The 26,378-nt window shown below is 49.2% G+C and overlaps 1 protein-coding gene and 28 non-coding genes across 29 annotated transcripts; all 29 read right to left on the bottom strand.

The window, feature by feature from the left end:
• Positions 1–2,545: 2,545 nt before the first annotated feature.
• On the bottom strand, positions 2,546–2,619 carry Trnai-aau (transfer RNA isoleucine (anticodon AAU)). The gene has a single exon. It is a non-coding gene; the product is annotated as a tRNA-Ile (tRNA).
• Positions 2,620–2,794: 175 nt separating this feature from the next.
• Positions 2,795–2,868, bottom strand: Trnai-aau (transfer RNA isoleucine (anticodon AAU)). The gene has a single exon. It is a non-coding gene; the product is annotated as a tRNA-Ile (tRNA).
• Positions 2,869–2,891: 23 nt separating this feature from the next.
• Positions 2,892–2,965, bottom strand: Trnai-aau (transfer RNA isoleucine (anticodon AAU)). The gene has a single exon. It is a non-coding gene; the product is annotated as a tRNA-Ile (tRNA).
• Positions 2,966–3,140: 175 nt separating this feature from the next.
• Trnai-aau (transfer RNA isoleucine (anticodon AAU)) lies at positions 3,141–3,214 on the bottom strand. The gene has a single exon. It is a non-coding gene; the product is annotated as a tRNA-Ile (tRNA).
• A 175-nt stretch (positions 3,215–3,389) lies between these two features.
• On the bottom strand, positions 3,390–3,463 carry Trnai-aau (transfer RNA isoleucine (anticodon AAU)). Its single transcript has one exon. It is a non-coding gene; the product is annotated as a tRNA-Ile (tRNA).
• Positions 3,464–3,486: 23 nt separating this feature from the next.
• Trnai-aau (transfer RNA isoleucine (anticodon AAU)) lies at positions 3,487–3,560 on the bottom strand. The gene has a single exon. It is a non-coding gene; the product is annotated as a tRNA-Ile (tRNA).
• Positions 3,561–3,566: 6 nt separating this feature from the next.
• Positions 3,567–8,467, bottom strand: LOC144138749 (uncharacterized). Its single transcript, XM_077671163.1, has one exon. The coding sequence runs from the start codon at positions 8,451–8,453 to the stop codon at positions 7,251–7,253; it is 1,203 nt and encodes a 400-aa protein (XP_077527289.1). The 5' UTR covers positions 8,454–8,467; the 3' UTR covers positions 3,567–7,250.
• A 216-nt stretch (positions 8,468–8,683) lies between these two features.
• Positions 8,684–8,757, bottom strand: Trnai-aau (transfer RNA isoleucine (anticodon AAU)). The gene has a single exon. It is a non-coding gene; the product is annotated as a tRNA-Ile (tRNA).
• Positions 8,758–8,932: 175 nt separating this feature from the next.
• Trnai-aau (transfer RNA isoleucine (anticodon AAU)) lies at positions 8,933–9,006 on the bottom strand. Its single transcript has one exon. It is a non-coding gene; the product is annotated as a tRNA-Ile (tRNA).
• Positions 9,007–9,181: 175 nt separating this feature from the next.
• Positions 9,182–9,255, bottom strand: Trnai-aau (transfer RNA isoleucine (anticodon AAU)). Its single transcript has one exon. It is a non-coding gene; the product is annotated as a tRNA-Ile (tRNA).
• A 175-nt stretch (positions 9,256–9,430) lies between these two features.
• Trnai-aau (transfer RNA isoleucine (anticodon AAU)) lies at positions 9,431–9,504 on the bottom strand. The gene has a single exon. It is a non-coding gene; the product is annotated as a tRNA-Ile (tRNA).
• A 175-nt stretch (positions 9,505–9,679) lies between these two features.
• Positions 9,680–9,753, bottom strand: Trnai-aau (transfer RNA isoleucine (anticodon AAU)). Its single transcript has one exon. It is a non-coding gene; the product is annotated as a tRNA-Ile (tRNA).
• Positions 9,754–9,928: 175 nt separating this feature from the next.
• Trnai-aau (transfer RNA isoleucine (anticodon AAU)) lies at positions 9,929–10,002 on the bottom strand. Its single transcript has one exon. It is a non-coding gene; the product is annotated as a tRNA-Ile (tRNA).
• A 175-nt stretch (positions 10,003–10,177) lies between these two features.
• Positions 10,178–10,251, bottom strand: Trnai-aau (transfer RNA isoleucine (anticodon AAU)). The gene has a single exon. It is a non-coding gene; the product is annotated as a tRNA-Ile (tRNA).
• Positions 10,252–10,426: 175 nt separating this feature from the next.
• Positions 10,427–10,500, bottom strand: Trnai-aau (transfer RNA isoleucine (anticodon AAU)). Its single transcript has one exon. It is a non-coding gene; the product is annotated as a tRNA-Ile (tRNA).
• Positions 10,501–10,675: 175 nt separating this feature from the next.
• On the bottom strand, positions 10,676–10,749 carry Trnai-aau (transfer RNA isoleucine (anticodon AAU)). Its single transcript has one exon. It is a non-coding gene; the product is annotated as a tRNA-Ile (tRNA).
• Positions 10,750–13,127: 2,378 nt separating this feature from the next.
• On the bottom strand, positions 13,128–13,201 carry Trnai-aau (transfer RNA isoleucine (anticodon AAU)). Its single transcript has one exon. It is a non-coding gene; the product is annotated as a tRNA-Ile (tRNA).
• Positions 13,202–13,376: 175 nt separating this feature from the next.
• On the bottom strand, positions 13,377–13,450 carry Trnai-aau (transfer RNA isoleucine (anticodon AAU)). The gene has a single exon. It is a non-coding gene; the product is annotated as a tRNA-Ile (tRNA).
• A 5,272-nt stretch (positions 13,451–18,722) lies between these two features.
• Trnai-aau (transfer RNA isoleucine (anticodon AAU)) lies at positions 18,723–18,796 on the bottom strand. The gene has a single exon. It is a non-coding gene; the product is annotated as a tRNA-Ile (tRNA).
• Positions 18,797–18,971: 175 nt separating this feature from the next.
• On the bottom strand, positions 18,972–19,045 carry Trnai-aau (transfer RNA isoleucine (anticodon AAU)). Its single transcript has one exon. It is a non-coding gene; the product is annotated as a tRNA-Ile (tRNA).
• Positions 19,046–19,220: 175 nt separating this feature from the next.
• Positions 19,221–19,294, bottom strand: Trnan-auu (transfer RNA asparagine (anticodon AUU)). Its single transcript has one exon. It is a non-coding gene; the product is annotated as a tRNA-Asn (tRNA).
• Positions 19,295–19,469: 175 nt separating this feature from the next.
• On the bottom strand, positions 19,470–19,543 carry Trnai-aau (transfer RNA isoleucine (anticodon AAU)). Its single transcript has one exon. It is a non-coding gene; the product is annotated as a tRNA-Ile (tRNA).
• Positions 19,544–19,718: 175 nt separating this feature from the next.
• Positions 19,719–19,792, bottom strand: Trnai-aau (transfer RNA isoleucine (anticodon AAU)). The gene has a single exon. It is a non-coding gene; the product is annotated as a tRNA-Ile (tRNA).
• Positions 19,793–19,967: 175 nt separating this feature from the next.
• On the bottom strand, positions 19,968–20,041 carry Trnai-aau (transfer RNA isoleucine (anticodon AAU)). Its single transcript has one exon. It is a non-coding gene; the product is annotated as a tRNA-Ile (tRNA).
• A 5,109-nt stretch (positions 20,042–25,150) lies between these two features.
• Trnai-aau (transfer RNA isoleucine (anticodon AAU)) lies at positions 25,151–25,224 on the bottom strand. Its single transcript has one exon. It is a non-coding gene; the product is annotated as a tRNA-Ile (tRNA).
• Positions 25,225–25,399: 175 nt separating this feature from the next.
• Trnai-aau (transfer RNA isoleucine (anticodon AAU)) lies at positions 25,400–25,473 on the bottom strand. Its single transcript has one exon. It is a non-coding gene; the product is annotated as a tRNA-Ile (tRNA).
• Positions 25,474–25,648: 175 nt separating this feature from the next.
• Positions 25,649–25,722, bottom strand: Trnai-aau (transfer RNA isoleucine (anticodon AAU)). The gene has a single exon. It is a non-coding gene; the product is annotated as a tRNA-Ile (tRNA).
• Positions 25,723–25,897: 175 nt separating this feature from the next.
• On the bottom strand, positions 25,898–25,971 carry Trnai-aau (transfer RNA isoleucine (anticodon AAU)). Its single transcript has one exon. It is a non-coding gene; the product is annotated as a tRNA-Ile (tRNA).
• A 175-nt stretch (positions 25,972–26,146) lies between these two features.
• Positions 26,147–26,220, bottom strand: Trnai-aau (transfer RNA isoleucine (anticodon AAU)). The gene has a single exon. It is a non-coding gene; the product is annotated as a tRNA-Ile (tRNA).
• Positions 26,221–26,378: the final 158 nt, after the last annotated feature.

Below are 26,378 nucleotides of genomic sequence, written 5' to 3' on the forward strand. Positions count from 1 at the left end.
GCAGACGTCACAACACCGGGGAAGCCGGCAGAGGCGTTGTTTCGACCGCCCCGCCGTAGCAGCTGATCGGCTCAGCTGTCTGAAGGCGTTTAGGCCTATCAGCGCGGCGGGTGTTTCATCACGCCTTTCAATAAAATTCCCAATGGCGACTTCTACGGCGATTCAAGGCTATATTATCGGCTCCTTTGCCCCATGTGGAACATTTTTAAAGACGATAGTCTTTCTTGGGCTACTTAATTTTGGTCTGTCTGTATGTCTGTGTCTGTATTTCTGTCTGTCTGTCTGTCCTTCTGTCTGTCTGTAACTGGATTCAGCCACCCGGCCAAAGCAAAACGATGCCTGCCCATTAGTCTTATATAGTCACAGCTAAATCTACCCGTCTATGTCCGGTGTAAGGTTCATACTTGTCAACATTGTTGAAGAAGAACAAGACATTACGCAAATATAAGACAGCAAATCAATACAGAAGTGATATTTGCAGTGTTCCTTTATAAAAAATCAAACATGCTTGCTTTTGCGAAATTAAATACTTCATCAACTGCAGAAAAAGAATTCACTTCGCCGTCGCCTACTGTCGCCCGCGCCACTATAGCTTCTTGCGCCATTTTAAGAAATCAACCGGCAACAGTTACGCAAGGTTCCACTAGATAGGTTCCACGTCCTGCTTGCAACGCACGTGGAGTAGGGAAACGCGGTTCTATAAACGTTGAAGTAGGGCGCCTCGATTAACGCGCGTGTCCGCCGTACAGCAGCGTTCGCATCGAGACACCCGGTTTGGAGCAGTGGAACGCGGGAAATTTAAAATGATTTAAGCAAACCTTTGGCGTCTTTACCTTGGGAGGAGCGCGACGCAAGAGGAACAACATGAGAGGTGAGCGGCAAAGCGAAGGGAGGCATTTACTTCGCAATAGCCGATAAAGACTATCGTCTTTTGAAGGCATTTGCAACGAAAGGAGCAGATACGCGGCCAATTTTTTGGGGGAAGGGTACCTTTCTGGGAAGCCGCTATGCCTGTAACTCTGGCTACGTGCAACGGATGACGAACGTGACAGTGCCCAGCCACCGCTCGCCGGGCTGCCCGTGTAAAGTGACGTCACGAGTTAATGCGAAACGTAGGAGGCCTTCAGATACATCAACTTTTTCCTACCCTGGTATGAGGCCACGCTGGTATCTATGTTCTGCGCGCCTCTCCGTGTGCGGTTTGTTGGCGCGATAAAGAGGTCAAATTAAAGTATGTTCTTAGGAACTCGTACTTCCAGCGAACATTAACACCGGATGAAGGAAAACACGAAACACTAGCTAAATTCCAACTAGGTTTATGCAAAATAAAACAAGAAAATACGCATAGATGTGCAAGATTCGAAACAAACAAACACATTATTCCGGGTAAATGAAACGCCGCAATTTTTGCACTCGCTCTTATTACAATTTGCATTGAAACACAAACAACGCCAGGTCACATTAAAGTACGTTCCACGCGTCCCAGGCTGTTTATATTTTACCCAGGGTATTCGATTCAGTAAAGGAAAAGAACTGTGAAATAATATTGCTCAAAACCACAAAAACTGATTTGATTGATAGCAGGGCTTAACTCGCCGAAGAGACGCAGGCGATGAGGCACACCGTAGTGGAGGGCTCCGGATTAATTTTGACCACCTGGGGATCTTTAACGTGAGCCGAAATCTCGTACACACGGGCGTTCTTGCTTTTCGCCTCCATCAGTAAAGCGGCCGAAGAGGCCGGGGAACGAACCCGCATCCTCGTGCTCAACAGATCAACGCCTTAGCCACTGAGCCACCGTAGCGGTTAATCCAAAAAAATTCTTGTCAATGCCTCTCAATGCACGAGCCGGGAACGCAGGAATTACATAACTTTTTTTTATAAGAATGTGAACCGAAGAGGGCAAGGAGATATGTGCTGCTCTGCATTTCGTGAGTTACCGCTCAATCAACAATTTTTTATATAAAATGTTCGTAGAAGCGTTTGAAAAATCACGACATTCAGAATTTCCGAGACACTGCGGGGCTTCGTCTCAGCATTTGGCCGTTTTGCGTTCACAGAGCGTCTGCGCACGCCCTGTCATGCACAGGAATGAAAAGCAAAAGGCGTTTGCCAATTCGAACGTATAAAAACCTGAAGCACGAGCGACAGCTAGCCGCTATATTTGCAGCGCGCGCAGTAGAGGGAGAGCAGTACGGGGGAGAGAGCACGCATGCGCAATCAGCGCGCACCCTTCCACGCCCCACCGCGCTGCTATCACGCACCTGTTACGCCGAGACCGCGACGGAGCGAACGGGCTGACTACGACGCATGAGCGCGCCAGCTGCTGTTGAGAGAGAGGAGGGAAGGAGAGGCGCACCTGCTGCGGACGCGAAACTGTTGACACCGTCCGACTCAGGAACAGGCGAGGCTAAGAAATGCTCTGCATTTAAAAGGTGCCAGGATGCGTGGCCACCACAAAATGTTTTGTATTCGCTCGTGTTGGGTCCTTGAACGACCTTTATACAGCCACGGCGAACACTAGGTTTCAGAATAAAAAAAGAAGTGGCCCGCCCAGGGATCGAACCTACGACCTTCGCGTTATTAGCACGACGCTCTAACCAACTGAGCTAGCGGGCCGGACACTTTACCTTTCCTCAAGTGCTGAATCGCTAACTGGGTTCAGACCCGGGTTTAGGAAAAAGGCCCCGGGATGCGTGGCCACCACGAAATGTTTCGTATTCGCTCGTGTTGGGTCCTTGAACGACCTTTATACAGCCACGGCGAGCACTAGGTTTCAGAATAAAAAAAGAAGTGGCCCGCCCAGGGATCGAACCTACGACCTTCGCGTTATTAGCACGACGCTCTAACCAACTGAGCTAGCGGGCTAGGTTTCAGAATAAAAAAAGAAGTGGCCCGCGCAGGGATCGAACCTACGACCTTCGCGTTATTAGCACGACGCTCTAACCAACTGAGCTAGCAGGCCGGACACTTTACCTTTCCTCAAGTGCTGAATCGCTAACTGGGTTCAGACCCGGGTTTAGGAAAAAGGCCCCAGGATGCGTGGCCACCACAAAATGTTTCGTATTCTTTCGTGTTGGGTCCTTGAACGACCTTTATACAGCCACGGCGAGCACTAGGTTTCAGAATAAAAAAAGAAGTGGCCCGCCCAGGGATCGAACCTACGACCTTCGCGTTATTAGCACGACGCTCTAACCAACTGAGCTAGCGGGCCGGACACTTTACCTTTCCTCAAGTGCTGAATCGCTAACTGGGTTCAGACCCGGGTTTAGGAAAAAGGCCCCAGGATGCGTGGCCACCACAAAATGTTTCGTATTCGCTCGTGTTGGGTCCTTGAACGACCTTTATACAGCCACGGCGAGCACTAGGTTTCAGAATAAAAAAAGAAGTGGCCCGCCCAGGGATCGAACCTACGACCTTCGCGTTATTAGCACGACGCTCTAACCAACTGAGCTAGCGGGCTAGGTTTCAGAATAATAAAAGAAGTGGCCCGCCCAGGGATCGAACCTACGACCTTCGCGTTATTAGCACGACGCTCTAACCAACTGAGCTAGCGGGCCTTTTTTTTTCTTTATTACCTGCTTGGTACAATAGAACAAAACAAAAGGACATGCTTACAAACAGTACAAGGTAAAATAACACCAACCAATACACTGTGGTAGGTGCAGCTGAGTTAAAACCGTCTCATGGTTACAAGGTCATCCAATAAGTGCATCCAGTTTGGCATAGCCTCCTTGAGTTTGTACACATCTCGGATGTAGGTCACACTCTCAGTGAAGTAGTCCTTAGCAGCCCGCCCGTTTGGGTTAGCATGCCTAACATCCATACGGGGCCTCCATAAACTATGCAGGCTCAGAAGCATAAACATGTCCAGAGGGACACCGTCTTCATTATCGGTAGGCAAGAACCGTATACCAAAGGGTGTGATTGGTAATGCCTTTTTAAGTGTTCTCTGTAGGATGTCCCAATGGAAAACGGCATCTGAACAATCCAAGAATATGTGCTCAACTGTTTCTGGCCTATGGCAAAAAACACAGTTTACGTCCCAAGGAACGAAAATACCTCTTTCCTGCAACCATGGTTTCACGGGCAGTGTCCCAGTGTGCAGCTGAAAAAAGAAACTTTTGGCTGATGCCTTCACCGGCATCTTTTTGACTCGCTTTAAGACATTCATTGAAGTGGGATTAATACCTATGGGTCTGTAGACGGGAACAGGTAAGGATATTTCAATGACATCTTTATACAGTTTTCTACGTGATACACCGCTGAGATACTCCTGTGAAAACCGCGCCTTTAGAAATTTATACGACCATACAACTTCACGCAGAAATCCTCGAAGGCTGGTCCTTGGTACAGCGCTTGTAGAAACAATGAAATCAGGTAGTGCCTCTCGCAGTCTTATCTGAATCATTGTCCGTAGGAAGCTATCACTTTGGTCTCTTAGAAACAAAAAACGTGACACCACTTGTCTCAAAAATAAATGCACAAGTCCCAGACCCCCCGACTTAACAGGAAGAAACAAATTGGAACGGCTCATGCGCTCCCACGTGGAGCCTCAAACAAAAATTGCAAACACTCTGTGCAACCGTTGTATGTTTAACCGCGTCATGAAAAGAACCTGTAACACATACCACACCTTGGCAACTAGAAAAATATTACATACCGTTGCTCGGGCAAACATCGATAAATCGCGTCCGCCCCACTTCATCGTCTTTTCCCGGATGAGCTGGATTTGCTCTGCCCAGAAAGTATCTGTGTCGCGGTAGTGATCTAGTGGCACACCAAGGTACCTGGAGGGCGTGATGGTCCACTGGACGTTTTCGTATGTTTGTTCCGGGGCTTCCCATTCACCATGCCAAAATCCGAGGCATTTGCCCCAGTTTACCATGCTTCCGGTATGTTTGCCAAAGAGTTTTGCTTTTTGTACAGCAGCGGTAATGCTTGGTTTGTCCTGACATATGACGGCAACATCATCGGCATAGGCCAATATTTTAACTTCACTTGAAGTCAGCCGGTATCCGCACACATCATCGCTGTTTAAGACACTTAAACAGAAAGGCTCAAGGTATATCGCGAAAAGCAGCGGTGCCAGTGGGCAGCCTTGCTTAATTGAGGAACGTATCGCAATCCGTTCAGTGAGTGTTTTGTTAACGATGACACTTGTTGTGCTCTGGATGTAACTCATTTTGACACCTTCTAGTATAACTGAACCGATGTTGACATGTTCGAGTATTTCAAAAAGAATATCATGGGCGACACAATCGAACGCTTTTTCCCAATCTAGCTGCAGAATAGCCACTTGCCCTCCAAAAGCATCCACACATTCTAAAATGCTTCTGGCCACGTGTATGTTAGTCATTATTGAGCGCCCCATTATTCCACATGTTTGGTGGGGCCCCACTATAGATGTTATAATACCCTGTACTCGTCTGGCCAATACTTTCATATAGACCTTATAGTCCACATTAGTGAGACTAATTGGCCGGTAACCCTTTACCGATAAAAGTTTGACGGGATCATCAGACTTCGGGATTAACACAAGGTGCGACTGACAAAATGATGGTGGCAGTTGCTTCTTCTCGTACGATTGCGCGAGAACACGGTAAAGGACGATTGCCAACTCCGCCCTAAAGGCTTTATAAAAACAGGCTCCTATGCCGTCTGGACCAGGGGTCTTATCAGAGCTCAAATCGTCAATGGCTTGCTCTATCTCAGCTAGGGTTATGGGCTCTTCCAGTTTTGTTCTAATTTCCGAATCCAGCTTCGGCATTTGCTGCAGAAAATGATGCCGAAAACCGTCTTCATAGTCCCGCTTCCGCCCTAACAGATCGCGATAATGCTCGTAAAAGGCACGCTGGATGGTTTCACTATCACGCGCAATACAGCCATCGTATTCAACCGCTTTTATCTCGTTTCGAGTTGCGTATCTGTTTTCGTCACACAAAGCACGTTTTGTTGGTCGTTCCCCAAGCCATAACTTCTCTGCGCGGGCTCTTATTATTGCCCCTTTATATTTTTCAGCGTCTATGTGCTCTAACTCGGCCTTTACTTGTTTCACTTGGGTAGCGTTATTTTCCAAGTGCGCATTCTGCGCGCTCAAGAGAAACTGGAGTTCAGTAAGCAGTTCATTTTCTTTCTCTTTGTCTTTTTGCCGTAACACTGCCGACCTTTCTATGGCGTCCATTTTCACTTCTTGTTTAAAAGTTTCCCACTCTATGCCTATGTTCTCATCATTTTCTATGAACAGTAGTTTAATTTTCTCTTTTACTCTATTCGAAAACACCTCGTCGTGTAATAACTTAGCATTAAACTTCCACAGTTCCCAATTAAACTTGGGTTTTCTTTTCTCCGTTCCAATAACTAGTGTCACTAAGCTGTGGTCACTAAAGCAAACATGCTTTATCTGATAATTGTTACAATGAGGGACTATATCTGTGGAAACGTAAATTCTATCCAGTCTGGCTTGACTACCGTTCTGGAAGTGTGTGTACTGACTTGCCATTCCCGCCGTAAGTGTTCGGCCAATGTCCTCCAAGTTATTTTCGTGGACCATTGTGTTTAACAATAGCGCACTGGAGTCACGGACCATCACATTGGCTGCTCTATCATCTGCGTTGCATACACAATTGAAATCGCCTAGCAGTATGACGTAACCTTCAGTATCAAGAAATCTTTCGAATTGTTGAAAGAAATCTTTTCTTTCCAGCTGTATATTCGGCGCGTACACACAAATGATTCGAAAATTTGTCGTAGACAAGTTAATGTCGCACACTATCAGACGGCCACTTTCGCATGAGAAAAAAGGTTGCACGTCAAACCCAACTGAATTTCTAATGAATAAGGCACAGCCCCCCGATCGGCCTACGGCATGAGCGACACATACATAATAACGTGCTTTAAATTGATCCACCATTCGGTCTGTTTGGTCTTCGCTTTCTATTTTGGTTTCTTGGACCGCAATGATGTCAAGGTCGTTTTCCAAGAAAAGGCGGTTCACCTGATACTGCCGCCTTTTTGCGGCCAAGCCACGTACGTTTAACGTGGCAATTCGCAAAGCTCTGTTCAATTTGTGTTCCATCTAATGTTCAAACAGACCGATTGATGCTAACACAGGTGCACAGAAAAGAAAAGTCAACTTTAAGCCGTAGGGTGTTTTTAAACAATTGTGTCTCTAAAGCGCATACCTCAGAGTCCGAAAGGGTGCCCACGTAAGTCCAATCCGTCAGTGCCTATCCACACCATTGTAGCAGCTACGTAGGCGTTGCTGCCGGCGTCGTCTCAGGTGCCCTCTTGTCTGGTGGAACGTTGGGCTTGGGCCGAAGCGTCGAACGCCGCCCAGGCGGTGCTTTCGGAGGCGGCTCGTCGGGAGTCGCGTTGCCTTCATCGGTCGGGCCGGCGTTGCTCTCGCGGACCCGTTTACCGCAGGTGCTGCCGGCTGGTTCTTTGCTGGTGTCCATTGTGACGATGTCGTCGTCGTCGTCCTTAGCACCGCCCGCTTGGTTGTCTTCGGAGCCGCTTTCTTTGGCGACTTCCGTGAAGGCTGGAACTTCTTGGTTAAGGTTCTGCGCCTCGTTTTGTTGCACTTGAGGATCCTTGCCGGTAACTTGAACGGGGGCTGCAGGTGTCGGCGCTGGCACGTCCCCTCCCCCTCCAGCGGCAACCTCTTCCGCTTCTGCTTCGTCCATGAGGTGTTCCGACTTGTCGTCACCCCCCGCGGGTCCGGCGACGCTGGCGTACGTTTGCACGCACTGGCTGTCGTCGTGGCCGAAACGCCGACAACGCGTGCAGCGCGGCACACGGCACTCCCGCCGTACGTGGCCCGAACGGTGACAGCGCAGGCAGAGTGGCAGGCGTCCCGGGACGACGACGAGGGCGTTGTCACCGGCGATGCGCAGCTGATGGGGCACATCGTCAGGGGTCATGCCAGCCTTGAGCTTGAGCGACACAAGGCGCGTCGTCGTGCCTTTCTCGTTGCATCCGGACACCCGCCAGCGGTCCCTTGCGACTTCCGTCACCACCCCAAAAGGGGCAAAAGCCGCACGCACAAGGTCGTCCGGAACACCGTAAAGCACCCAGTGCACCTTTACCCGAAGCACTTGGTTACCCGGGTCGATGACCATGCAGCGCAAGTCCTTCACTTTCACGTCGCGTAAAGCTACCAATTTCTTGGCACTCTCGGCGTCCTTGAATGTCACCGCCCACACGTGATTCATTTGGAACGCCCCCAACGCTATCACGTCGGGGAGCAGTTCTAAACGTGCGAGCGTGTCGCGGAAATCTTCTACTCGATAAGGTCTCGCTTTAACATCGGCGTGCAAAAATACGGTGTTCAAAACGAACCGACCTGTTGGCAGTTGAGGCAGAATTATCTGATAGTCCCTGGTTTCAGCATCCGTTGTCCTGTTACCGCGGCCCGAGGCCGCAACGGCCGCTCCAACTTGGGAGCTCGACATCACACGTCCGTCCGCCACGGTGGCCGGAAGTGGAATCCAACTGAGCTAGCGGGCCGGACACTTTACCTTTCCTCAAGTGCTGAATCGCTAACTGGGTTCAGACCCGGGTTTAGGAAAAAGGCCCCGGGATGCGTGGCCACCACAAAATGTTTTGTATTCGCTCGTGTTGGGTACTTGAACGACCTTTATACAGCCACGGCGAGCACTAGGTTTCAGAATAAAAAAAGAAGTGGCCCGCGCAGGGATCGAACCTACGACCTTTGCGTTATTAGCACGACGCTCTAACCAACTGAGCTAGCGGGCCGGACACTTTACCTTTCCTCAAGTGCTGAATCGCTAACTGGGTTCAGACCCGGGTTTAGGAAAAAGGCCCCAGGATGCGTGGCCACCACAAAATGTTTTGTATTCGCTCGTGTTGGGTCCTTGAACGACCTTTATACAGCCACTGCGAGCACTAGGTTTCAGAATAAAAAAAGAAGTGGCCCGCCCAGGGATCGAACCTACGACCTTCCCGTTATTAGCACGACGCTCTAACCAACTGAGCTAGCGGGCCGGACACTTTACCTTTCCTCAAGTGCTGAATCGCTAACTGGGTTCAGACCCGGGTTTAGGAAAAAGGCCCCAGGATGCGTGGCCACCACAAAATGTTTTGTATTCGCTCGTGTTGGGTCCTTGAACGACCTTTATACAGCCACGGCGAGCACTAGGTTTCAGAATAAAAAAAGAAGTGGCCCGCCCAGGGATCGAACCTACGACCTTCGCGTTATTAGCACGACGCTCTAACCAACTGAGCTAGCGGGCCGGACACTTTACCTTTCCTCAAGTGCTGAATCGCTAACTGGGTTCAGACCCGGGTTTAGGAAAAAGGCCCCAGGATGCGTGGCCACCACAAAATGTTTTGTATTCGCTCGTGTTGGGTCCTTGAACGACCTTTATACAGCCACGGCGAGCACTAGGTTTCAGAATAAAAAAAGAAGTGGCCCGCCCAGGGATCGAACCTACGACCTTCGCGTTATTAGCACGACGCTCTAACCAACTGAGCTAGCGGGCCGGACACTTTACCTTTCCTCAAGTGCTGAATCGCTAACTGGGTTCAGACCCGGGTTTAGGAAAAAGGCCCCAGGATGCGTGGCCACCACAAAATGTTTTGTATTCGCTCGTGTTGGGTCCTTGAACGACCTTTATACAGCCACGGCGAGCACTAGGTTTCAGAATAAAAAAAGAAGTGGCCCGCCCAGGGATCGAACCTACGACCTTCCCGTTATTAGCACGACGCTCTAACCAACTGAGCTAGCGGGCCGGACACTTTACCTTTCCTCAAGTGCTGAATCGCTAACTGGGTTCAGACCCGGGTTTAGGAAAAAGGCCCCAGGATGCGTGGCCACCACAAAATGTTTTGTATTCGCTCGTGTTGGGTCCTTGAACGACCTTTATACAGCCACGGCGAGCACTAGGTTTCAGAATAAAAAAAGAAGTGGCCCGCCCAGGGATCGAACCTACGACCTTCGCGTTATTAGCACGACGCTCTAACCAACTGAGCTAGCGGGCCGGACACTTTACCTTTCCTCAAGTGCTGAATCGCTAACTGGGTTCAGACCCGGGTTTAGGAAAAAGGCCCCAGGATGCGTGGCCACCACAAAATGTTTCGTATTCGCTCGTGTTGGGTCCTTAAACGACCTTTATACAGCCACGGCGAGCACTAGGTTTCAGAATAAAAAAAGAAGTGGCCCGCCCAGGGATCGAACCTACGACCTTCCCGTTATTAGCACGACGCTCTAACCAACTGAGCTAGCGGGCCGGACACTTTACCTTTCCTCAAGTGCTGAATCGCTAACTGGGTTCAGACCCGGGTTTAGGAAAAAGGCCCCAGGATGCGTGGCCACCACAAAATGTTTCGTATTCGCTCGTGTTGGGTCCTTGAACGACCTTTATACAGCCACGGCGAGCACTAGGTTTCAGAATAAAAAAAGAAGTGGCCCGCCCAGGGATCGAACCTACGACCTTCGCGTTATTAGCACGACGCTCTAACCAACTGAGCTAGCGGGCCGGACACTTTACCTTTCCTCAAGTGCTGAATCGCTAACTGGGTTCAGACCCGGGTTTAGGAAAAAGGCCCCAGGATGCGTGGCCACCACAAAATGTTTTGTATTCGCTCGTGTTGGGTCCTTGAACGACCTTTATACAGCCACGGCGAGCACTAGGTTTCAGAATAAAAAAAGAAGTGGCCCGCCCAGGGATCGAACCTACGACCTTCCCGTTATTAGCACGACGCTCTAACCAACTGAGCTAGCGGGCCTTTTTTTTTTTTTCTTTATTGCCTGCTTGTGACATGATACAATTCGACAGACACAACGCTTGGTGGATGAATGTGAAACAGCAGCCTCTCTTATGCTGCGTGAAGAACTAAAATTTTTTCAATGATGCCAGGCTATCTAATGTTGTGATCCATTCAGGTGGGTCTACTTGCGCTCGGTAAACTTCCCTGATGTACGTTATACATTCAATAAAGTATTCCCTGACGGGTCTAGCATTGGCATCAGCATGCCTGACCGCCATACGAACTCTCCACAAACTATGTAGAGAAAGGAGCATGATCATGTCATAGGGCACTCCCCCTTCATTTTCCGTTGGAAGGTACCTAATGCCGTAAGGAGAAAGTGGCAGGTTCTTTTTCAAAGTCCTCTGCAGAATGTCCCAATGAAATACTGCGTCCCAGCAATCCAGGAAGATGTGTTCAACTGTTTCTATTTTTTTGCACAAACGACAGTTTACGGACCCGTAGACAAATAACCCCTTTTCTTCCAACCAAGGATTCACAGGAAGAGTGCCACTATGCAACTGGAAAAAGAACGTTTTGCAGTGTGCTCTAACTGGCATTTTCTTAATTCTTTGAAGAACATCTTTGCCTTTTCCAGTTGGATACAGCGACCGGTATATTGGCACGGGCAAACATACATCAACAAGATCTTTGTACAGACGTTTCCGCGTGACAACACTCTGGTATTCTGTCGAAAATCGCACTTTGAGGAGTTTGACGGCACGCACAACTTCACTCAAAAACCCTCTCACAGACACTGGTCTTGCTTGATTAGTTGACACAACAAACTCAGGGAGAGTGTGCGATAGCCTTGTCTGAATCACATGGCGCAAAAAAGGATCGCTTTCATCACGAAAGAACATGAACCGTGCGACCACTTGTCGCAGAAACAGATGTACAAGGCCCAAACCCCCTGCCTTCGCTGAACGAAAAAGGTTCGTGCGACTCGTTCTTTCCCAAGTTGACCGCCACAAAAACACCGCGAACACTCGGTGTAACTTCTGAACTATAGTTCTTGACATACACAGGGCTTGTAGAACATACATTACCTTCGCAACAAGAAACACGTTACATACGGTCGAGCGTGCAAACATAGACAAGTCCCGTCCACCCCACTTGAGCGTTTTCTCTCGTGTAGCCTCAATTTGCTCCTTCCAGTACTCATCTGGGTCTCTGTAGCACTCAAGTGGCACGCCTAAATACTTAACTGGACACACACTCCACTGGACGTTTGCAAATGTGGACGGCGTGGTTTCCCAATCCCCGTGCCAGAAACCTGAACATTTTTTTCCAATTAATTTTGCTCCCAGTCACTTCACAAAACAAGGAGGCTTCTTTTACAGTCTCCTTCACGCTATCGGTGTCCACGCAAAACACGGCAATGTCATCCGCGTACGACAGTACTTTCACTTCACTTGACTGGAGCCTGATCCCGTGTACAGAACTATTTTCCCGTATTTTCAAACAAAAGGGTTCGAGATAAATCGCAAAAAGCAACGGACTCAAGGGGCACCCTTGCCGTACCGATGACAGAACGGGGAAGCTCTGACTCACGTTTTTGTTTATCACTAGGTTTGCTGTGCACTGCTTGTATGCCATCGTCACGCCTTCTAAAATGACCGACCCTAGGTTCACATGGCGCAAAATGCTGAACAACACTTCGTGCCCCACCCTATCAAAAGCCTTTTCGAGGTCAATTTGTAACATTGCCACTTTACCACCGAGTGCATCAATCATCTCTAATATACTTCGCGCCACATGAATGTTTGTGTAAATTGTCCTTCCTTTAATCCCACATGTTTGGTGTGGCCCCACTATTTCTTTAATGACTAATTGTAACCTGCTTGCCAAAATTTTCATTAAGATCTTGTAATCGACATTGGTAAGACTAATCGGTCGGTAACACTCGACTTGCAGCAGCTTCTCTGGATCGTCGCTTTTGGGAATTAAGACGATGTGACTTCTTTGAAAGGACGGCGGCATTTTTTTACACTCGTACGTTCTCGTAAACACCGCGTGCAATATCACCGCTAAATCTTTCTTGAACGTTTTGTAAAAAGCGGCGCTGATGCCGTCCGGCCCTGGTGACTTGCCCTTTCCCAGTTCATCGATTGCCTTTTCTATTTCGCTAACACTTATCGGTTCCTCCAGTCTCGCCTTGACCTCACTGAGCTAGGGGGCCGGACACTTTACCTTTCCTCAAGTGCTGAATCGCTAACTGGGTTCAGACCCGGGTTTAGGAAAAAGGCCCCAGGATGCGTGGCCACCACAAAATGTTTTGTATTCGCTCGTGTTGGGTCCTTGAACGACCTTTATACAGCCACGGCGAGCACTAGGTTTCAGAATAAAAAAAGAAGTGGCCCGCCCAGGGATCGAACCTACGACCTTCGCGTAATTAGCACGACGCTCTAACCAACTGAGCTAGCGGGCCGGACACTTTACCTTTCCTCAAGTGCTGAATCGCTAACTGGGTTCAGACCCGGGTTTAGGAAAAAGGCCCCAGGATGCGTGGCCACCACAAAATGTTTTGTATTCGCTCGTGTTGGGTCCTTGAACGACCTTTATACAGCCACGGCGAGCACTAGGTTTCAGAATAAAAAAAGAAGTGGCCCGCCCAGGGATCGAACCTACGACCTTCCCGTTATTAGCACGACGCTCTAACCAACTGAGCTAGCGGGCCTTTTTTTTTTTTTTTTTCTTTATTGCCTGCTTGTGACATGATACAATCGACAGACAACGCTTGGTGGATGAATGTGAAACAGCAGCCTCTCTTATGCTGCGTGAAGAACTAAAATTTTTTCAATGATGCCAGGCTATCTAATGTTGTGATCCACTCAGGTGGGTCTACTTGCGCTCGGTAAACTTCCCTGATGTACGTTATACATTCAATAAAGTATTCCCTGACGGGTCTAGCATTGGCATCAGCATGCCTGACCGCCATACGAACTCTCCACAAACTATGTAGAGAAAGGAGCATGATCATGTCATAGGGCACTCCCCCTTCATGTTCCGTTGGAAGGTACCTAATGCCGTAAGGAGAAAGTGGCAGGTTCTTTTTCAAAGTCCTCTGCAGAATGTCCCAATGAAATACTGCGTCCCAGCAATCCAGGAAGATGTGTTCAACTGTTTCTATTTTTTTGCACAAACGACAGTTTACGGACCCGTAGACAAATAACCCCTTTTCTTCCAACCAAGGATTCACAGGAAGAGTGCCACTATGCAACTGGAAAAAGAACGTTTTGCAGTGTGCTCTAACTGGCATTTTCTTAATTCTTTGAAGAACATCTTTGCCTTTTCCAGTTGGGTACAGCGACCGGTATATTGGCACGGGCAAGCATACATCAACAAGATCTTTGTACAGACGTTTCCGCGTGACAACACTCAGGTATTCTGTCGAAAATCGCACTTTGAGGAGTTTGACGGCACGCACAACTTCACTCAAAAACCCTCTCACAGACACTGGTCTTGCTTGACTAGTTGACACAATAAACTCAGGGAGAGTGTGCGATAGCCTTGTCTGAATAACATGGCGCAAAAAAGGATCGCCTTCATCACGAAAGAACATGAACCGTGCGACCACTTGTCGCAGAAACAGATGTACAAGGCCCAAACCCCCTGCCTTCGCTGAACGAAAAAGGTTCGTGCGACTTGTTCTTTCCCAAGTTGACCGCCACAAAAACACCGCGAACACTCGGTGTAACTTCTGAACTATAGTTCTTGACATACACAGGGCTTGTAGAACATACATTACCTTCGCAACAAGAAACACGTTACATACGGTCGAGCGTTCAAACATAGACAAGTCCCGTCCACCCCCCTTGAGCGTTTTCTCTCGCGTAGCCTCAATTTGCTCCTTCCAGTACTCATCTGGGTCTCTGTAGCACTCAAGTGGCACGCCTAAATACTTAACTGGACACACACTCCACTGGACGTTTGCAAATGTGGACGGCGTGGTTTCCCAATCCCCGTGCCAGAAACCTGAACATTTTTTCCAATTAATTTTGCTCCCAGTCACTTCACAAAACAAGGAGGCTTCTTTTACAGTCTCCTTCACGCTATCTGTGTCCACGCAAAACACGGCAATGTCATCCGCGTACGACAGTACTTTCACTTCACTTGACTGGAGCCTGATCCCGTGTACAGAACTATTTTCCCGTATTTTCAAACAAAAGGGTTCGAGATAAATCGCAAAAAGCAACGGACTCAAGGGGCACCCTTGCCGTACCGATGACAGAACGGGGAAGCTCTGACTCACGTTTTTGTTTATCACTAGGTTTGCTGTGCACTGCTTGTATGCCATCGTCACGCCTTCTAAAATGACCGACCCTAGGTTCACATGGCGCAAAATGCTGAACAACACTTCGTGCCCCACCCTATCAAAAGCCTTTTCGAGGTCAATTTGTAACATTGCCACTTTACCACCGAGTGCATCAATCATCTCTAATATACTTCGCGCCACATGAATGTTTGTGTAAATTGTCCTTCCTTTAATCCCACATGTTTGGTGTGGCCCCACTATTTCTTTAATGACTAATTGTAACCTGCTTGCCAAAATTTTCATTAGGATCTTGTAATCGACATTGGTAAGACTAATCGGTCGGTAACACTCGACTTGCAGCAGCTTCTCTGGATCGTCGCTTTTGGGAATTAAGACGATGTGACTTCTTTGAAAGGACGGCGGCATTTTTTTACACTCGTACGCTCTCGTAAACACCGCGTGCAATATCACCGCTAAATCTTTCTTGAACGTTTTGTAAAAAGCGGCGCTGATGCCGTCCGGCCCTGGTGACTTGCCCTTTCCCAGTTCATCGATTGCCTTTTCTATTTCGCTAACACTTATCGGTTCCTCCAGTCTCGCCTTGACCTCTTCATCTAACTTTGGCATAAGAGACAAAAATTTACTTTCATAGTCATCTTTAAACCAACTTTGATGACTAAAAAGACCTCGATAGTGCTGAACAAATTCGCGTTCTATCAGGTCGCTGTCTTCAGTAACTTCATTTCCGCATCGTATCCTAGTGATTTCGTTGCGTTTCGCATACCTTTTTTCTTCCCCTAACGCTCGCTTCGTCGGTGTCTCATTTGACCATAACCGTTCCGCGCGTGCGCGTATCATTGCCCCCCTGTATCTTTCGATGTCGATAACCTCGAGGGCATTTTTCACTTCTTTGATTTCTTTACTAAATATTCCAGGCGCTGCGCATTCCTGGCTTAGCAAAAACTTCAATTGCGTCTGCAGCTCTTCCTCTTTTTTCTTTTCATTGTACCGTAGTACACTCGCACGCTCTATTGCTTTCATTTTCACGTCATTCTTAAACTGCTCCCACCGAACAATAACATCATCACCTTTTCCGATAAACTCGTGCACCCGCTCATTTACTATGTCGACAAACTTTTCGTCTTCGAGTAGCTTTGCGTTAAGCTTCCAGAGATTCCAATTAAATCTCGCCTTTTTTTGCTTTTTACCCATCGTAAGCGTCACCAACGCGTGGTCACTAAAGGATACTTGATTGACATTGTAACTTGTGCAACATGGTATAAGCTTCAGCGATGCGTACAGCCTGTCCAGCCTCGCATGACTCTGGTTTTGGAAGTGCGTGTATTCTGGCGGCCGGCCACTGGCCAGAGCCGAGCCAACATCTTCTAACTCATACTCGTGTACCAGTTCATTCAGGAAAATGGCGCTTTTGTCCCTGACAGGCCGCCCCTTTACTCTATCTTCAGCGTTACATACGCAGTTAAAATCTCCAAGGAGTACAACATTCCTGTCGGTGCGTAAAAAGTTCTCCACTCGCTCAAAAAACAATTTTCTATCATTCTCTTTGTTTGGTGCATATACACATACAACACGCCAGTACATTTCCGACAAAAAGAAATCGCACACAACCAGTCTGCCGTCATCGCCTGCCGTTACACTTTCTTCCACAATACCAAGGCTATTCCGCAGTAAAAGTAAACAGCCCCCTGACGTACCCACAGCATGGCAAACACACACGTTGTAGTTTCCTCGAAACTGCGAAATAATCTGCTCCGTCTGCTCCTCAGTTTCTACCTTGGTCTCTTGAATGGCGATTAGGTCAAGGTCATGTTCAATAAAGAGCCTACTCAGCTGGCACTGCCTCCTTCTGGCCGCCAAACCCCGAACGTTTATCGTACCTATTCGCAATGCTGTTTTATCCATTGATGTCTCGATTAATGACACAGACTAGGAGCAGAAATTTCGCTGCATCTCTCAATACACTGTTCGTAACCCACTACACCCACCCACCCACGCACACACACACACACGCAAGCATACACACACACACACACCCAAACCCAAAAAACCTCGTGATGGTGGCATACCTCGAGGGCGCTTTGGAAGATCGTTGAGGGCTTTGAGACTGCCATTACAAGTCTGCTTTCGCCACGTGTCCGCCCTCATTTCTTTGGGGGCTTCGATGCACTCTTATGTCTCTCCGTTGGAATGTTCGGTCTCACCTTCAGTTTCGGTCGACGCCGAACCCCGGTTTCCGCAGACAGTTCACACGCACTAGTGTTCCCGGAGCCTTCGTCGTCGTCATCGTCATTGTCGTCCCGGACCCGTTTGCCACTCGCGCCGTTGACGTCGGCCATTTCAGCGTCTGCCTCGTCCTGTGGTGGTGTTCCTTGCAAGTCGTCGCTTACAGGAGGTTGGCTTCCGTCGCTGGTGGGGCCGGCTCGCTGGGTTGCAGTAGCGGACAGCACTTCCACAATTTGTGGTTCACCGCACTGCTTGCCTTCTGGCTGCTCTTTGGCTCCTAGTCCGGGTAGTTGAAGCTCGGGGGTGGTGGCTCGGCCGCCGTCCCCCTTTGCCTCGTCCTCCCCCTTGTCGCTGCCCTTTTCACCCTTGGCGTCGTCCTTGACGTCTATTGCCGCTGCACCGGGTTCCTCCTCTCGTGCCCTGGCTGCTTCTTCCGCATCGGCTTCATCCATGAGGTGCTCCGACGCTTCGTCGACGACCGCTGGACCAGTGACACTTGCGTAAGTCTTGACGCAAGCGTCGGCGTCATGACCGAAGTGTCTACACGTTTCACAGCGGGGCACTCGACATTCCCTGCGGACGTGACCTGTGCCGCGACAGCGTAGGCACATGGGGGGCCTACCCGGGACAGCGACCAGCGCATTGTCCCCCGCGACACGTAGCTGATGAGGCAGGTCCTCCACTTTAAGCCCGGCCTTCAGTTTGAGCGACACGGACCGCGTCGTTGACGCTTGCTCGGAACAGCCGCGAACTCGCCACCGCTCCCTCGCTACTTCGGTCACTTTTCCGTAGGGCGCAAGAGCCACCCGCACATCGTCGTCGGTCACGTTATGCAAAACCCAGTGCAGCTTGAGCCGAATGTCTTGGTTGCTGGGGTCGACGATGATACACCGCCTTTCCTTCACCGTCACCTCCTTCGCAGCTAGCGTTTTCTTCAGTGCTTCGGCATTCTTGAACGTGACAGCCCAAACATGATTCATTTGAAACGCCCCCAACGCGGCAACGTCGGCGAGCGCTCCCAATCTTATCAGCATGTCACGAAAATCTTCCACCCGGTATGGCCTTGCTTTCATATCAGCGTGAAAAAATAAAGTATTCGAAACAGTACGACCTGTTGGCAGAGTCGGCAGAAGAACTTGGTATTCCTGAGAAATACTTTCCATGGTCCTGTTTCCGCGACCCTGGTGGGCCGCAAAATCCGCTCTCGAAGAGCTCATGAAAAACACGTCCGCACACCGCGGTGGCCGGAAGTGGAATCCACTGAGCTAGCGGGCCGGACACTTTACCTTTCCTCAAGTGCTGAATCGCTAACTGGGTTCAGACCCGGGTTTAGGAAAAAGGCCCCAGGATGCGTGGCCACCACAAAATGTTTTGTATTCGCTCGTGTTGGGTCCTTGAACGACCTTTATACAGCCACGGCGAGCACTAGGTTTCAGAATAAAAAAAGAAGTGGCCCACGCAGGGATCGAACCTACGACCTTCGCGTTATTAGCACGACGCTCTAACCAACTGAGCTAGCGGGCCGGACACTTTTCCTTTCCTCAAGTGCTGAATCGCTAACTGGGTTCAGACCCGGGTTTAGGAAAAAGGCCCCAGGATGCGTGGCCACCACAAAATGTTTTGTATTCGCTCGTGTTGGGTCCTTGAACGACCTTTATACAGCCACGGCGAGCACTAGGTTTCAGAATAAAAAAAGAAGTGGCCCGCCCAGGGATCGAACCTACGACCTTCCCGTTATTAGCACGACGCTCTAACCAACTGAGCTAGCGGGCCGGACACTTTACCTTTCCTCAAGTGCTGAATCGCTAACTGGGTTCAGACCCGGGTTTAGGAAAAAGGCCCCAGGATGCGTGGCCACCACAAAATGTTTTGTATTCGCTCGTGTTGGGTCCTTGAACGACCTTTATACAGCCACGGCGAGCACTAGGTTTCAGAATAAAAAAAGAAGTTGCCCGCCCAGGGATCGAACCTACGACCTTCCCGTTAATAGCACGACGCTCTAACCAACTGAGCTAGCGGGCCGGACACTTTACCTTTCCTCAAGTGCTGAATCGCTAACTGGGTTCAGACCCGGGTTTAGGAAAAAGGCCCCAGGATGCGTGGCCACCACAAAATGTTTTGTATTCGCTCGTGTTGGGTCCTTGAACGACCTTTATACAGCCACGGCGAGCACTAGGTTTCAGAATAAAAAAAGAAGTGGCCCACGCAGGGATCGAGCCTACGACCTTCGCGTTATTAGCACGACGCTCTAACCAACTGAGCTAGCGGGCCGGACACTTTACCTTTCCTCAAGTGCTGAATCGCTAACTGGGTTCAGACCCGGGTTTAGGAAAAAGGCCCCAGGATGCGTGGCCACCACAAAATGTTTTGTATTCGCTCGTGTTGGGTCCTTGAACGACCTTTATACAGCCACGGCGAGCACTAGGTTTCAGAATAAAAAAAGAAGTGGCCCGCCCAGGGATCGAACCTACGACCTTCGCGTTATTAGCACGACGCTCTAACCAACTGAGCTAGCGGGCCGGACACTTTACCTTTCCTCAAGTGCTGAATCGCTAACTGGGTTCAGACCCGGGTTTAGGAAAAAGGCCCCAGGATGCGTGGCCACCACAAAATGTTTTGTATTCGCTCGTGTTGGGTCCTTGAACGACCTTTATACAGCCACGGCGAGCACTAGGTTTCAGAATAAAAAAAGAAGTTGCCCGCCCAGGGATCGAACCTACGACCTTCCCGTTATTAGCACGACGCTCTAACCAACTGAGCTAGCGGGCCGGACACTTTACTTTTTTTTTTTTTTTTTTTCTTTATTGCCGTCTGGGCACAACACAACAAGTACTACACAATCAGCCCTCAGGGCTGAGAAAGGAAAGGAACATACATCAAAACCGCCGCGCTTTTAGCTGGCGGTTACGTTTTTGTGAACTTTTAGTACAGCTAGTTCGTTCATAACAGATATCACTTCGTCTTCGTATTCCAGCTTCAAAAACACTTCGCGGAGCTTACACACATGTTCAACAAAGTGGTTTCCAACAGACTTTGCATTGACATCTGCATTCCGTACCTCCATTCTACTCTTCCATATGCTGTGCAAACCCAATACAAAAAACAGGTCGTATGGTAGAACATCTGGTTTGACATCCAGGAAACGAATTCCATGTGGGGTAAGGGGAAGATCTTTTTTCACGGTACGTTGCAGGACATCCCAAAAAAAAACAGCGTCCCAACAATCTATAAAGACATGCTCGACACTTTCCGGTTTTTTACATAGTGTACAGTCGGCACCCCATGGCAAAAATAAACCTTTTTCTAACATCCACGTTTTTACTGGTAGCGTATTAGTGTGCAATTTGAAGAAGAACGTTTTAACAGGACCTGGCACTAGCATTCTTTTCACTCTCCGTAGAACATCATGTCCGGATCCGCCACTATACAAGGAACGGTACATCGGTTCAGGGAATAGACAATCGATGAGGTCACGCGACAAATTTTTACGGTTTACAGTAGACAAAAATTCTCTAGAAAAACGCGCCATTAGAAAACGACAGGAGAAAACAACTTCTCTCAGAAAGAGACTAACCGAAAAACGTGTAGCGTCCGCTGACGTCACTAGAAGGTCGGGCAAAGCACTCGCTACCGTGACCTGTAAAAAGGTGCGGATAAACGGGTCGGCCTGATCACGCAAAAACAAAAAGCGGGAAACAAGTTGTCTCACAAAAAGATGCGAGAGTGACAGGCCTCCGCTTCTAACTTTTCTGAATAAGTTGTTCCTGCTCGTCCTTTCATAAGTCGACTGCCAAACAAACACCGCGAATATGCGGTGAAACTTCTGCACATTCAGTCGAGAACAAGAAAGGGCCTGCATGACATACCAGATTTTAGAGACAAGGAAAACATTACAAACTGTTGCTCGGGAAAAGATGGACAGGCCACGGCCCTCCCACTTGGCCGTTTGCGCGCGCATTTCCTGTGCTCTTTCGTTCCAGTATTTCGTGCTGTCTCGATACTGGTCAAAGGGTACCCCCAGATACTTAGTTGGCTGCGTTGACCAGGTGACGTTTTCAAAAACATTCGGGGCATTTAACCATTCTCCGTGCCACAGCCCAGTACATTTGCCTATGTTAATGGAACTACAAGTCATACTACAAAACTCTTGGGTGATACATAGGGCAGTACGGACACTCTCCTTATTCACACAAAAATAAACCACATCATCAGCATATGCCATCACCTTAACTTCACAGGATTGTAAAGTGTAGCCCTGTATCTGATTGTCTTGATTTATTCTTGCACACAGGGGTTCAAGATAGAGGGCGAAAAGAAGGGACGACAGGGCACACCCTTGACGCACTGATGCCTGCACTTTAATTGGACTCGTTAACTGGCCATTAATCAAAATTCTTGTTGTACAATCCTTATATGCCATTTTCACTCCTTGTAAAATTAATTTTCCGATTCGGACATGTTCAAGTATTTTAAAAAGGACCTCATGACAGACCCTGTCAAATGCCTTTTGAAAATCTATCTGTAACATAGCCACCTTCCTGTAATCTATGTCGCAAGATTCCAGGATACTTCTTGCTACATGAATGTTAGTAGTTATGCTTCGGCCCTTAATTCCGCATGTTTGGTGGGGCCCAACTAAGGTTGTAATTACTGCTTGCATACGTTTTGTGATTACCTTCATGAAGATCTTATAGTCCGTGTTAGTTAATGTTATCGGCCTGTATCCCGTGATTTTCACAAGCTGTTCTGGATCATTGCTTTTCGGGATTAAAATGGTGTGGGCTTGAGAAAACGATGGGGGCAGGGAACCCCTATTAAAGGACTCTTCAAGAACAGTACCTAAAATAGGTGCCAGTTGGATTTTAAATGCCTTATAAAAGGCAGCGCCTAGCCCATCAGGGCCAGGCGACTTACCGATATTTAAACTATCGATTGAATCTTCTATTTCCTTTACAGTAATCGGACTTTGCAGTTCATCTGTTACATGGGGGTCTAGTTGGGACATCAGAGTTAAAAAGGACTGCTCAAACTCTTGGTTCGGTGTTTTGCACGAGAAAAGGTGTTCGTAATGTTTTGTAAAAGCCCCTTCTATTTCGACTTGTTCTGTCAAAAATATTCCTTCGTGCTCAATATTGTGAATTTCGTTCCTTCGCGCATGACTCCTTTCGTCTGCCAACGACCGTTTCGTTGGCATTTCACCGCCTATTAGTCTTTCCGTGCGAGCCCTTATCGCCGCGCCCTTGTATTTTTCTACCTCGATGCGTTCTATCTTTGCCTTTGTTGTGCGCAAATCCTCAGTAAACAGTCCCGGCGCTTTGGCTTCTTCAACTGTTATAAGCTGCAACAAGTCACGGAGTTCTTTTTCTTCTTTTCTATCATTAAATTTTATCTCCGTGGAACGATCAATCGCGGCTATCTTGATTTCCTGCTTAAAGGATTCCCATTCTTCCACGATGTTTTTGTTGCCGAAATTTACCAGTTCTGTTTTTCTTGCAACAACTGTGGCTTGGAACTTATCATCTTTTAACAGTTTATCATTCATTTTCCAAAGGTCCCAGTTAAACTTTGCTTGCCTCTGTTTTTTTCCGCCAACGCATACGGAAACCAAGCAATGATCCGAGAAAGAAACCGCGTCGACTGCGTAGTCCATGCAAGAAGGAGCTAGTTCCGCCGAGACGTAGATCCTATCTAAACGGGCGTGGCTTGCGCCTTGATAATGTGTGTATCTGGCGGTTCGTGTCGCGTTAGCTAGATTTGTAACGTCTTCAAGACAGGAGTCGTTCATACACTGTTCTAAAAAAAGGGCGCTGGAATCTGATGGTACATTTTGATTGGCACGGTCCGCAGGCGTGTAGACACAATTGAAATCTCCGAAGAAAAGGACACACTTTTCACAGTCTACTAATCTAACCACTTCTTCAAAAAAGACACGGCGTTGGCTGGTTTTCGTTGGAGCATAAACACAAACTGCCCGAAAAGGGTGCTCAGCGTAATTAAAATCACAGCAGACAAAGCGACCTTCTGGAGAGCTTTGAACCTGGTCTATCACAGAGATAAGCGCTTTTTTCAAAAACATACAACATCCCCCTGCCGTTCCCTGGGCGTGACTGACAGCAACATGATACGAATCTAGAAAGGGTTCGACCATGGTGTCTGTGTGCGATTCACTCTCAACTTTAGTTTCTTGGACGCCTAAGATATCAATTTGCTGTGCCTCCAGCAGCGTCTTAAGTTGAAACCTTCGCTTCTTAGAACCAAGTCCTCTGACGTTTAAGGTTGCTAATTTGAAAGGGCCACTATTCAGCATTGAAAAAAGGGGAGTCACTCACACAGACACCAAGGCGTTTACATTCGAGGTTACATCTACATTCTAAAAGGGCGGGATACGCTAGCAGAGCGATTCTGCTGGGCCGGTAGTTTGCTTTTTTTGTTTTTGCTGGCCACTACAGACCACTCACGTTCGAGCTGCTTCAGGCGTTGTTCTTCGTTGAGCCCCGGTGATTCTCGCGGCCGCTTTGCAGCTGCGGCAGCAGTGGTAGCCTGTGACGTGGTGGAGTCGTCGCCAGCGGTAGCTGCCACCGCTGGAGAACCGTCGCTCTGTTGCGTGTCCGTTGAGGTGGCGGCTCGTGGAGTAGCCTGGTCTTCGTCATCGTTGGAGTCCAGCAGTTTCTGGGTGGAGTGGTTGCCTTCTTTTTCTTCGGTGCCGTTGCCCTCGCCGTGTATCGTCTTGGTTGCTCCTGCTGCCTCGTTGATGGCGACGTTCTTGGTGTTTGGTGGGGCGTCGAAGGGGGCGTTTCCGCCTACCGCCTCGTCACCTTCTTTGGCAGGAGGCTTCGTCGTACCGGTAGTTGCCGAAGCAGCAAGTTCAGCCTCTTCGTCGTCCATGACTTCGGGAAGGACCTCCGCCTCTTCAGGATTGCCAGTCACATTCGCGTAGGTGCGTACGCATTCTTCGGCCAGGTGGCCAAACGTTTTGCACTTTGAGCACCGCGGGGTGCGACAGTCCTTACGAATGTGGCCGGTACGTCGGCAGCGAAGGCACTGAGGCGCCCGACCGGGCACGACGACCAGGATGGAACCTCCGTAAAAACGGAGCATGTGCGGGAGGTCGTCCGGTGTTAAGTCCTCACGCAACATCATACGTACGAGGCGCGTAGTCGACTCGGCGGCTTCAAAACCGGCCGCGCCCCAGGCGTCTTGTCGGACGTCTTTCACTGCGCCGAAGTCAGCGAACACTCTCGCTAAGGCAGCGTCGGCGACGTGGAAGGGCACCCAATGCACTTTCACCGTAACTTCTTGTTGTATCGGGTCGATGACTGCGCAGTACCGCCCCTTTACTTGAAGTCCGCCCGAGTCCAGAAGTCGCTGACGAGCCTCGGGAGTCTTCAACTTAATGAGCCAAACGTGACCCATTTGAAAAGGCCCAATACCGGCGATGTCCTTCAGCACGCCCAACAGAAGGAACGGCGTGCGAAAGTCGTCAATCCGGTAGGGCCGTCCACCAAGGTCGCAGTGCAAAATTAGGCACGCCCTCATCGAGTCTTCGGACGGTATCGACGGTAGAAGAAACCGGTAGCCCGAAGGCGCACCAGCAAACCGGGCACCGCGGCTGGACAAAGCCGCTGAAACACCTGGCTCGGAGCCAGCCATCGCACAACCGCTCCGCTCGGAAGCCGGAAGTGGAATGTGAGAGCCACGAAACCGGACACTTTACCTTTCCTCAAGTGCTGAATCGCTAACTGGGTTCAGACCCGGGTTTAGGAAAAAGGCCCCAGGATGCGTGGCCACCACAAAATGTTTTGTATTCGCTCGTGTTGGGTCCTTGAACGACCTTTATACAGCCACGGCGAGCACTAGGTTTCAGAATAAAAAAAGAAGTGGCCCACGCAGGGATCGAACCTACGACCTTCGCGTTATTAGCACGACGCTCTAACCAACTGAGCTAGCGGGCCGGACACTTTACCTTTCCTCAAGTGCTGAATCGCTAACTGGGTTCAGACCCGGGTTTAGGAAAAAGGCCCCAGGATGCGTGGCCACCACAAAATGTTTTGTATTCGCTCGTGTTGGGTCCTTGAACGACCTTTATACAGCCACGGCGAGCACTAGGTTTCAGAATAAAAAAAGAAGTGGCCCGCCCAGGGATCGAACCTACGACCTTCGCGTTATTAGCACGACGCTCTAACCAACTGAGCTAGCGGGCCGGACACTTTACCTTTCCTCAAGTGCTGAATCGCTAACTGGGTTCAGACCCGGGTTTAGGAAAAAGGCCCCAGGATGCGTGGCCACCACAAAATGTTTTGTATTCGCTCGTGTTGGGTCCTTGAACGACCTTTATACAGCCACGGCGAGCACTAGGTTTCAGAATAAAAAAAGAAGTGGCCCGCCCAGGGATCGAACCTACGACCTTCCCGTTATTAGCACGACGCTCTAACCAACTGAGCTAGCGGGCCGGACACTTTACCTTTCCTCAAGTGCTGAATCGCTAACTGGGTTCAGACCCGGGTTTAGGAAAAAGGCCCCAGGATGCGTGGCCACCACAAAATGTTTTGTATTCGCTCGTGTTGGGTCCTTGAACGACCTTTATACAGCCACGGCGAGCACTAGGTTTCAGAATAAAAAAAGAAGTGGCCCGCCCAGGGATCGAACCTACGACCTTCGCGTTATTAGCACGACGCTCTAACCAACTGAGCTAGCGGGCCGGACACTTTACCTTTCCTCAAGTGCTGAATCGCTAACTGGGTTCAGACCCGGGTTTAGGAAAAAGGCCCCAGGATGCGTGGCCACCACAAAATGTTTCGTATTCGCTCGTTTTGGGTCCTTAAACGACCTTTATACAGCCACGGCGAGCACTAGGTTTCAGAATAAAAAAAGAAGTGGCCCGCCCAGGGATCGAACCTACGACCTTCCCGTTATTAGCACGACGCTCTAACCAACTGAGCTAGTGGGCCGGACACTTTACCTTTCCTCAAGTGCTGAATCGCTAACTGGGTTCAGACCCGGGTTTAGGAAAAAGGCCCCAGGATGCGTGGCCACCACAAAATGTTTCGTATTCGCTCGTGTTGGGTCCTTAAACGACCTTTATACAGCCACGGCGAGCACTAGGTTT

This window comes from Haemaphysalis longicornis, unplaced genomic scaffold (assembly GCF_048455015.1).
Source record: "Haemaphysalis longicornis isolate Haplotype H1 unplaced genomic scaffold, Haemaphysalis longicornis Haplotype H1 scaffold_5, whole genome shotgun sequence".
NCBI lineage: Eukaryota > Metazoa > Arthropoda > Arachnida > Ixodida > Ixodidae > Haemaphysalis > Haemaphysalis longicornis.

Excerpts from the sequence above, each read along its gene's own strand:
- LOC144138749 (XM_077671163.1), bottom strand. The coding sequence starts at position 8,453 with ATGTCGAGCTCCCAAGTTGGAGCGGCCGTTGCGGCCTCGGGCCGCGGT.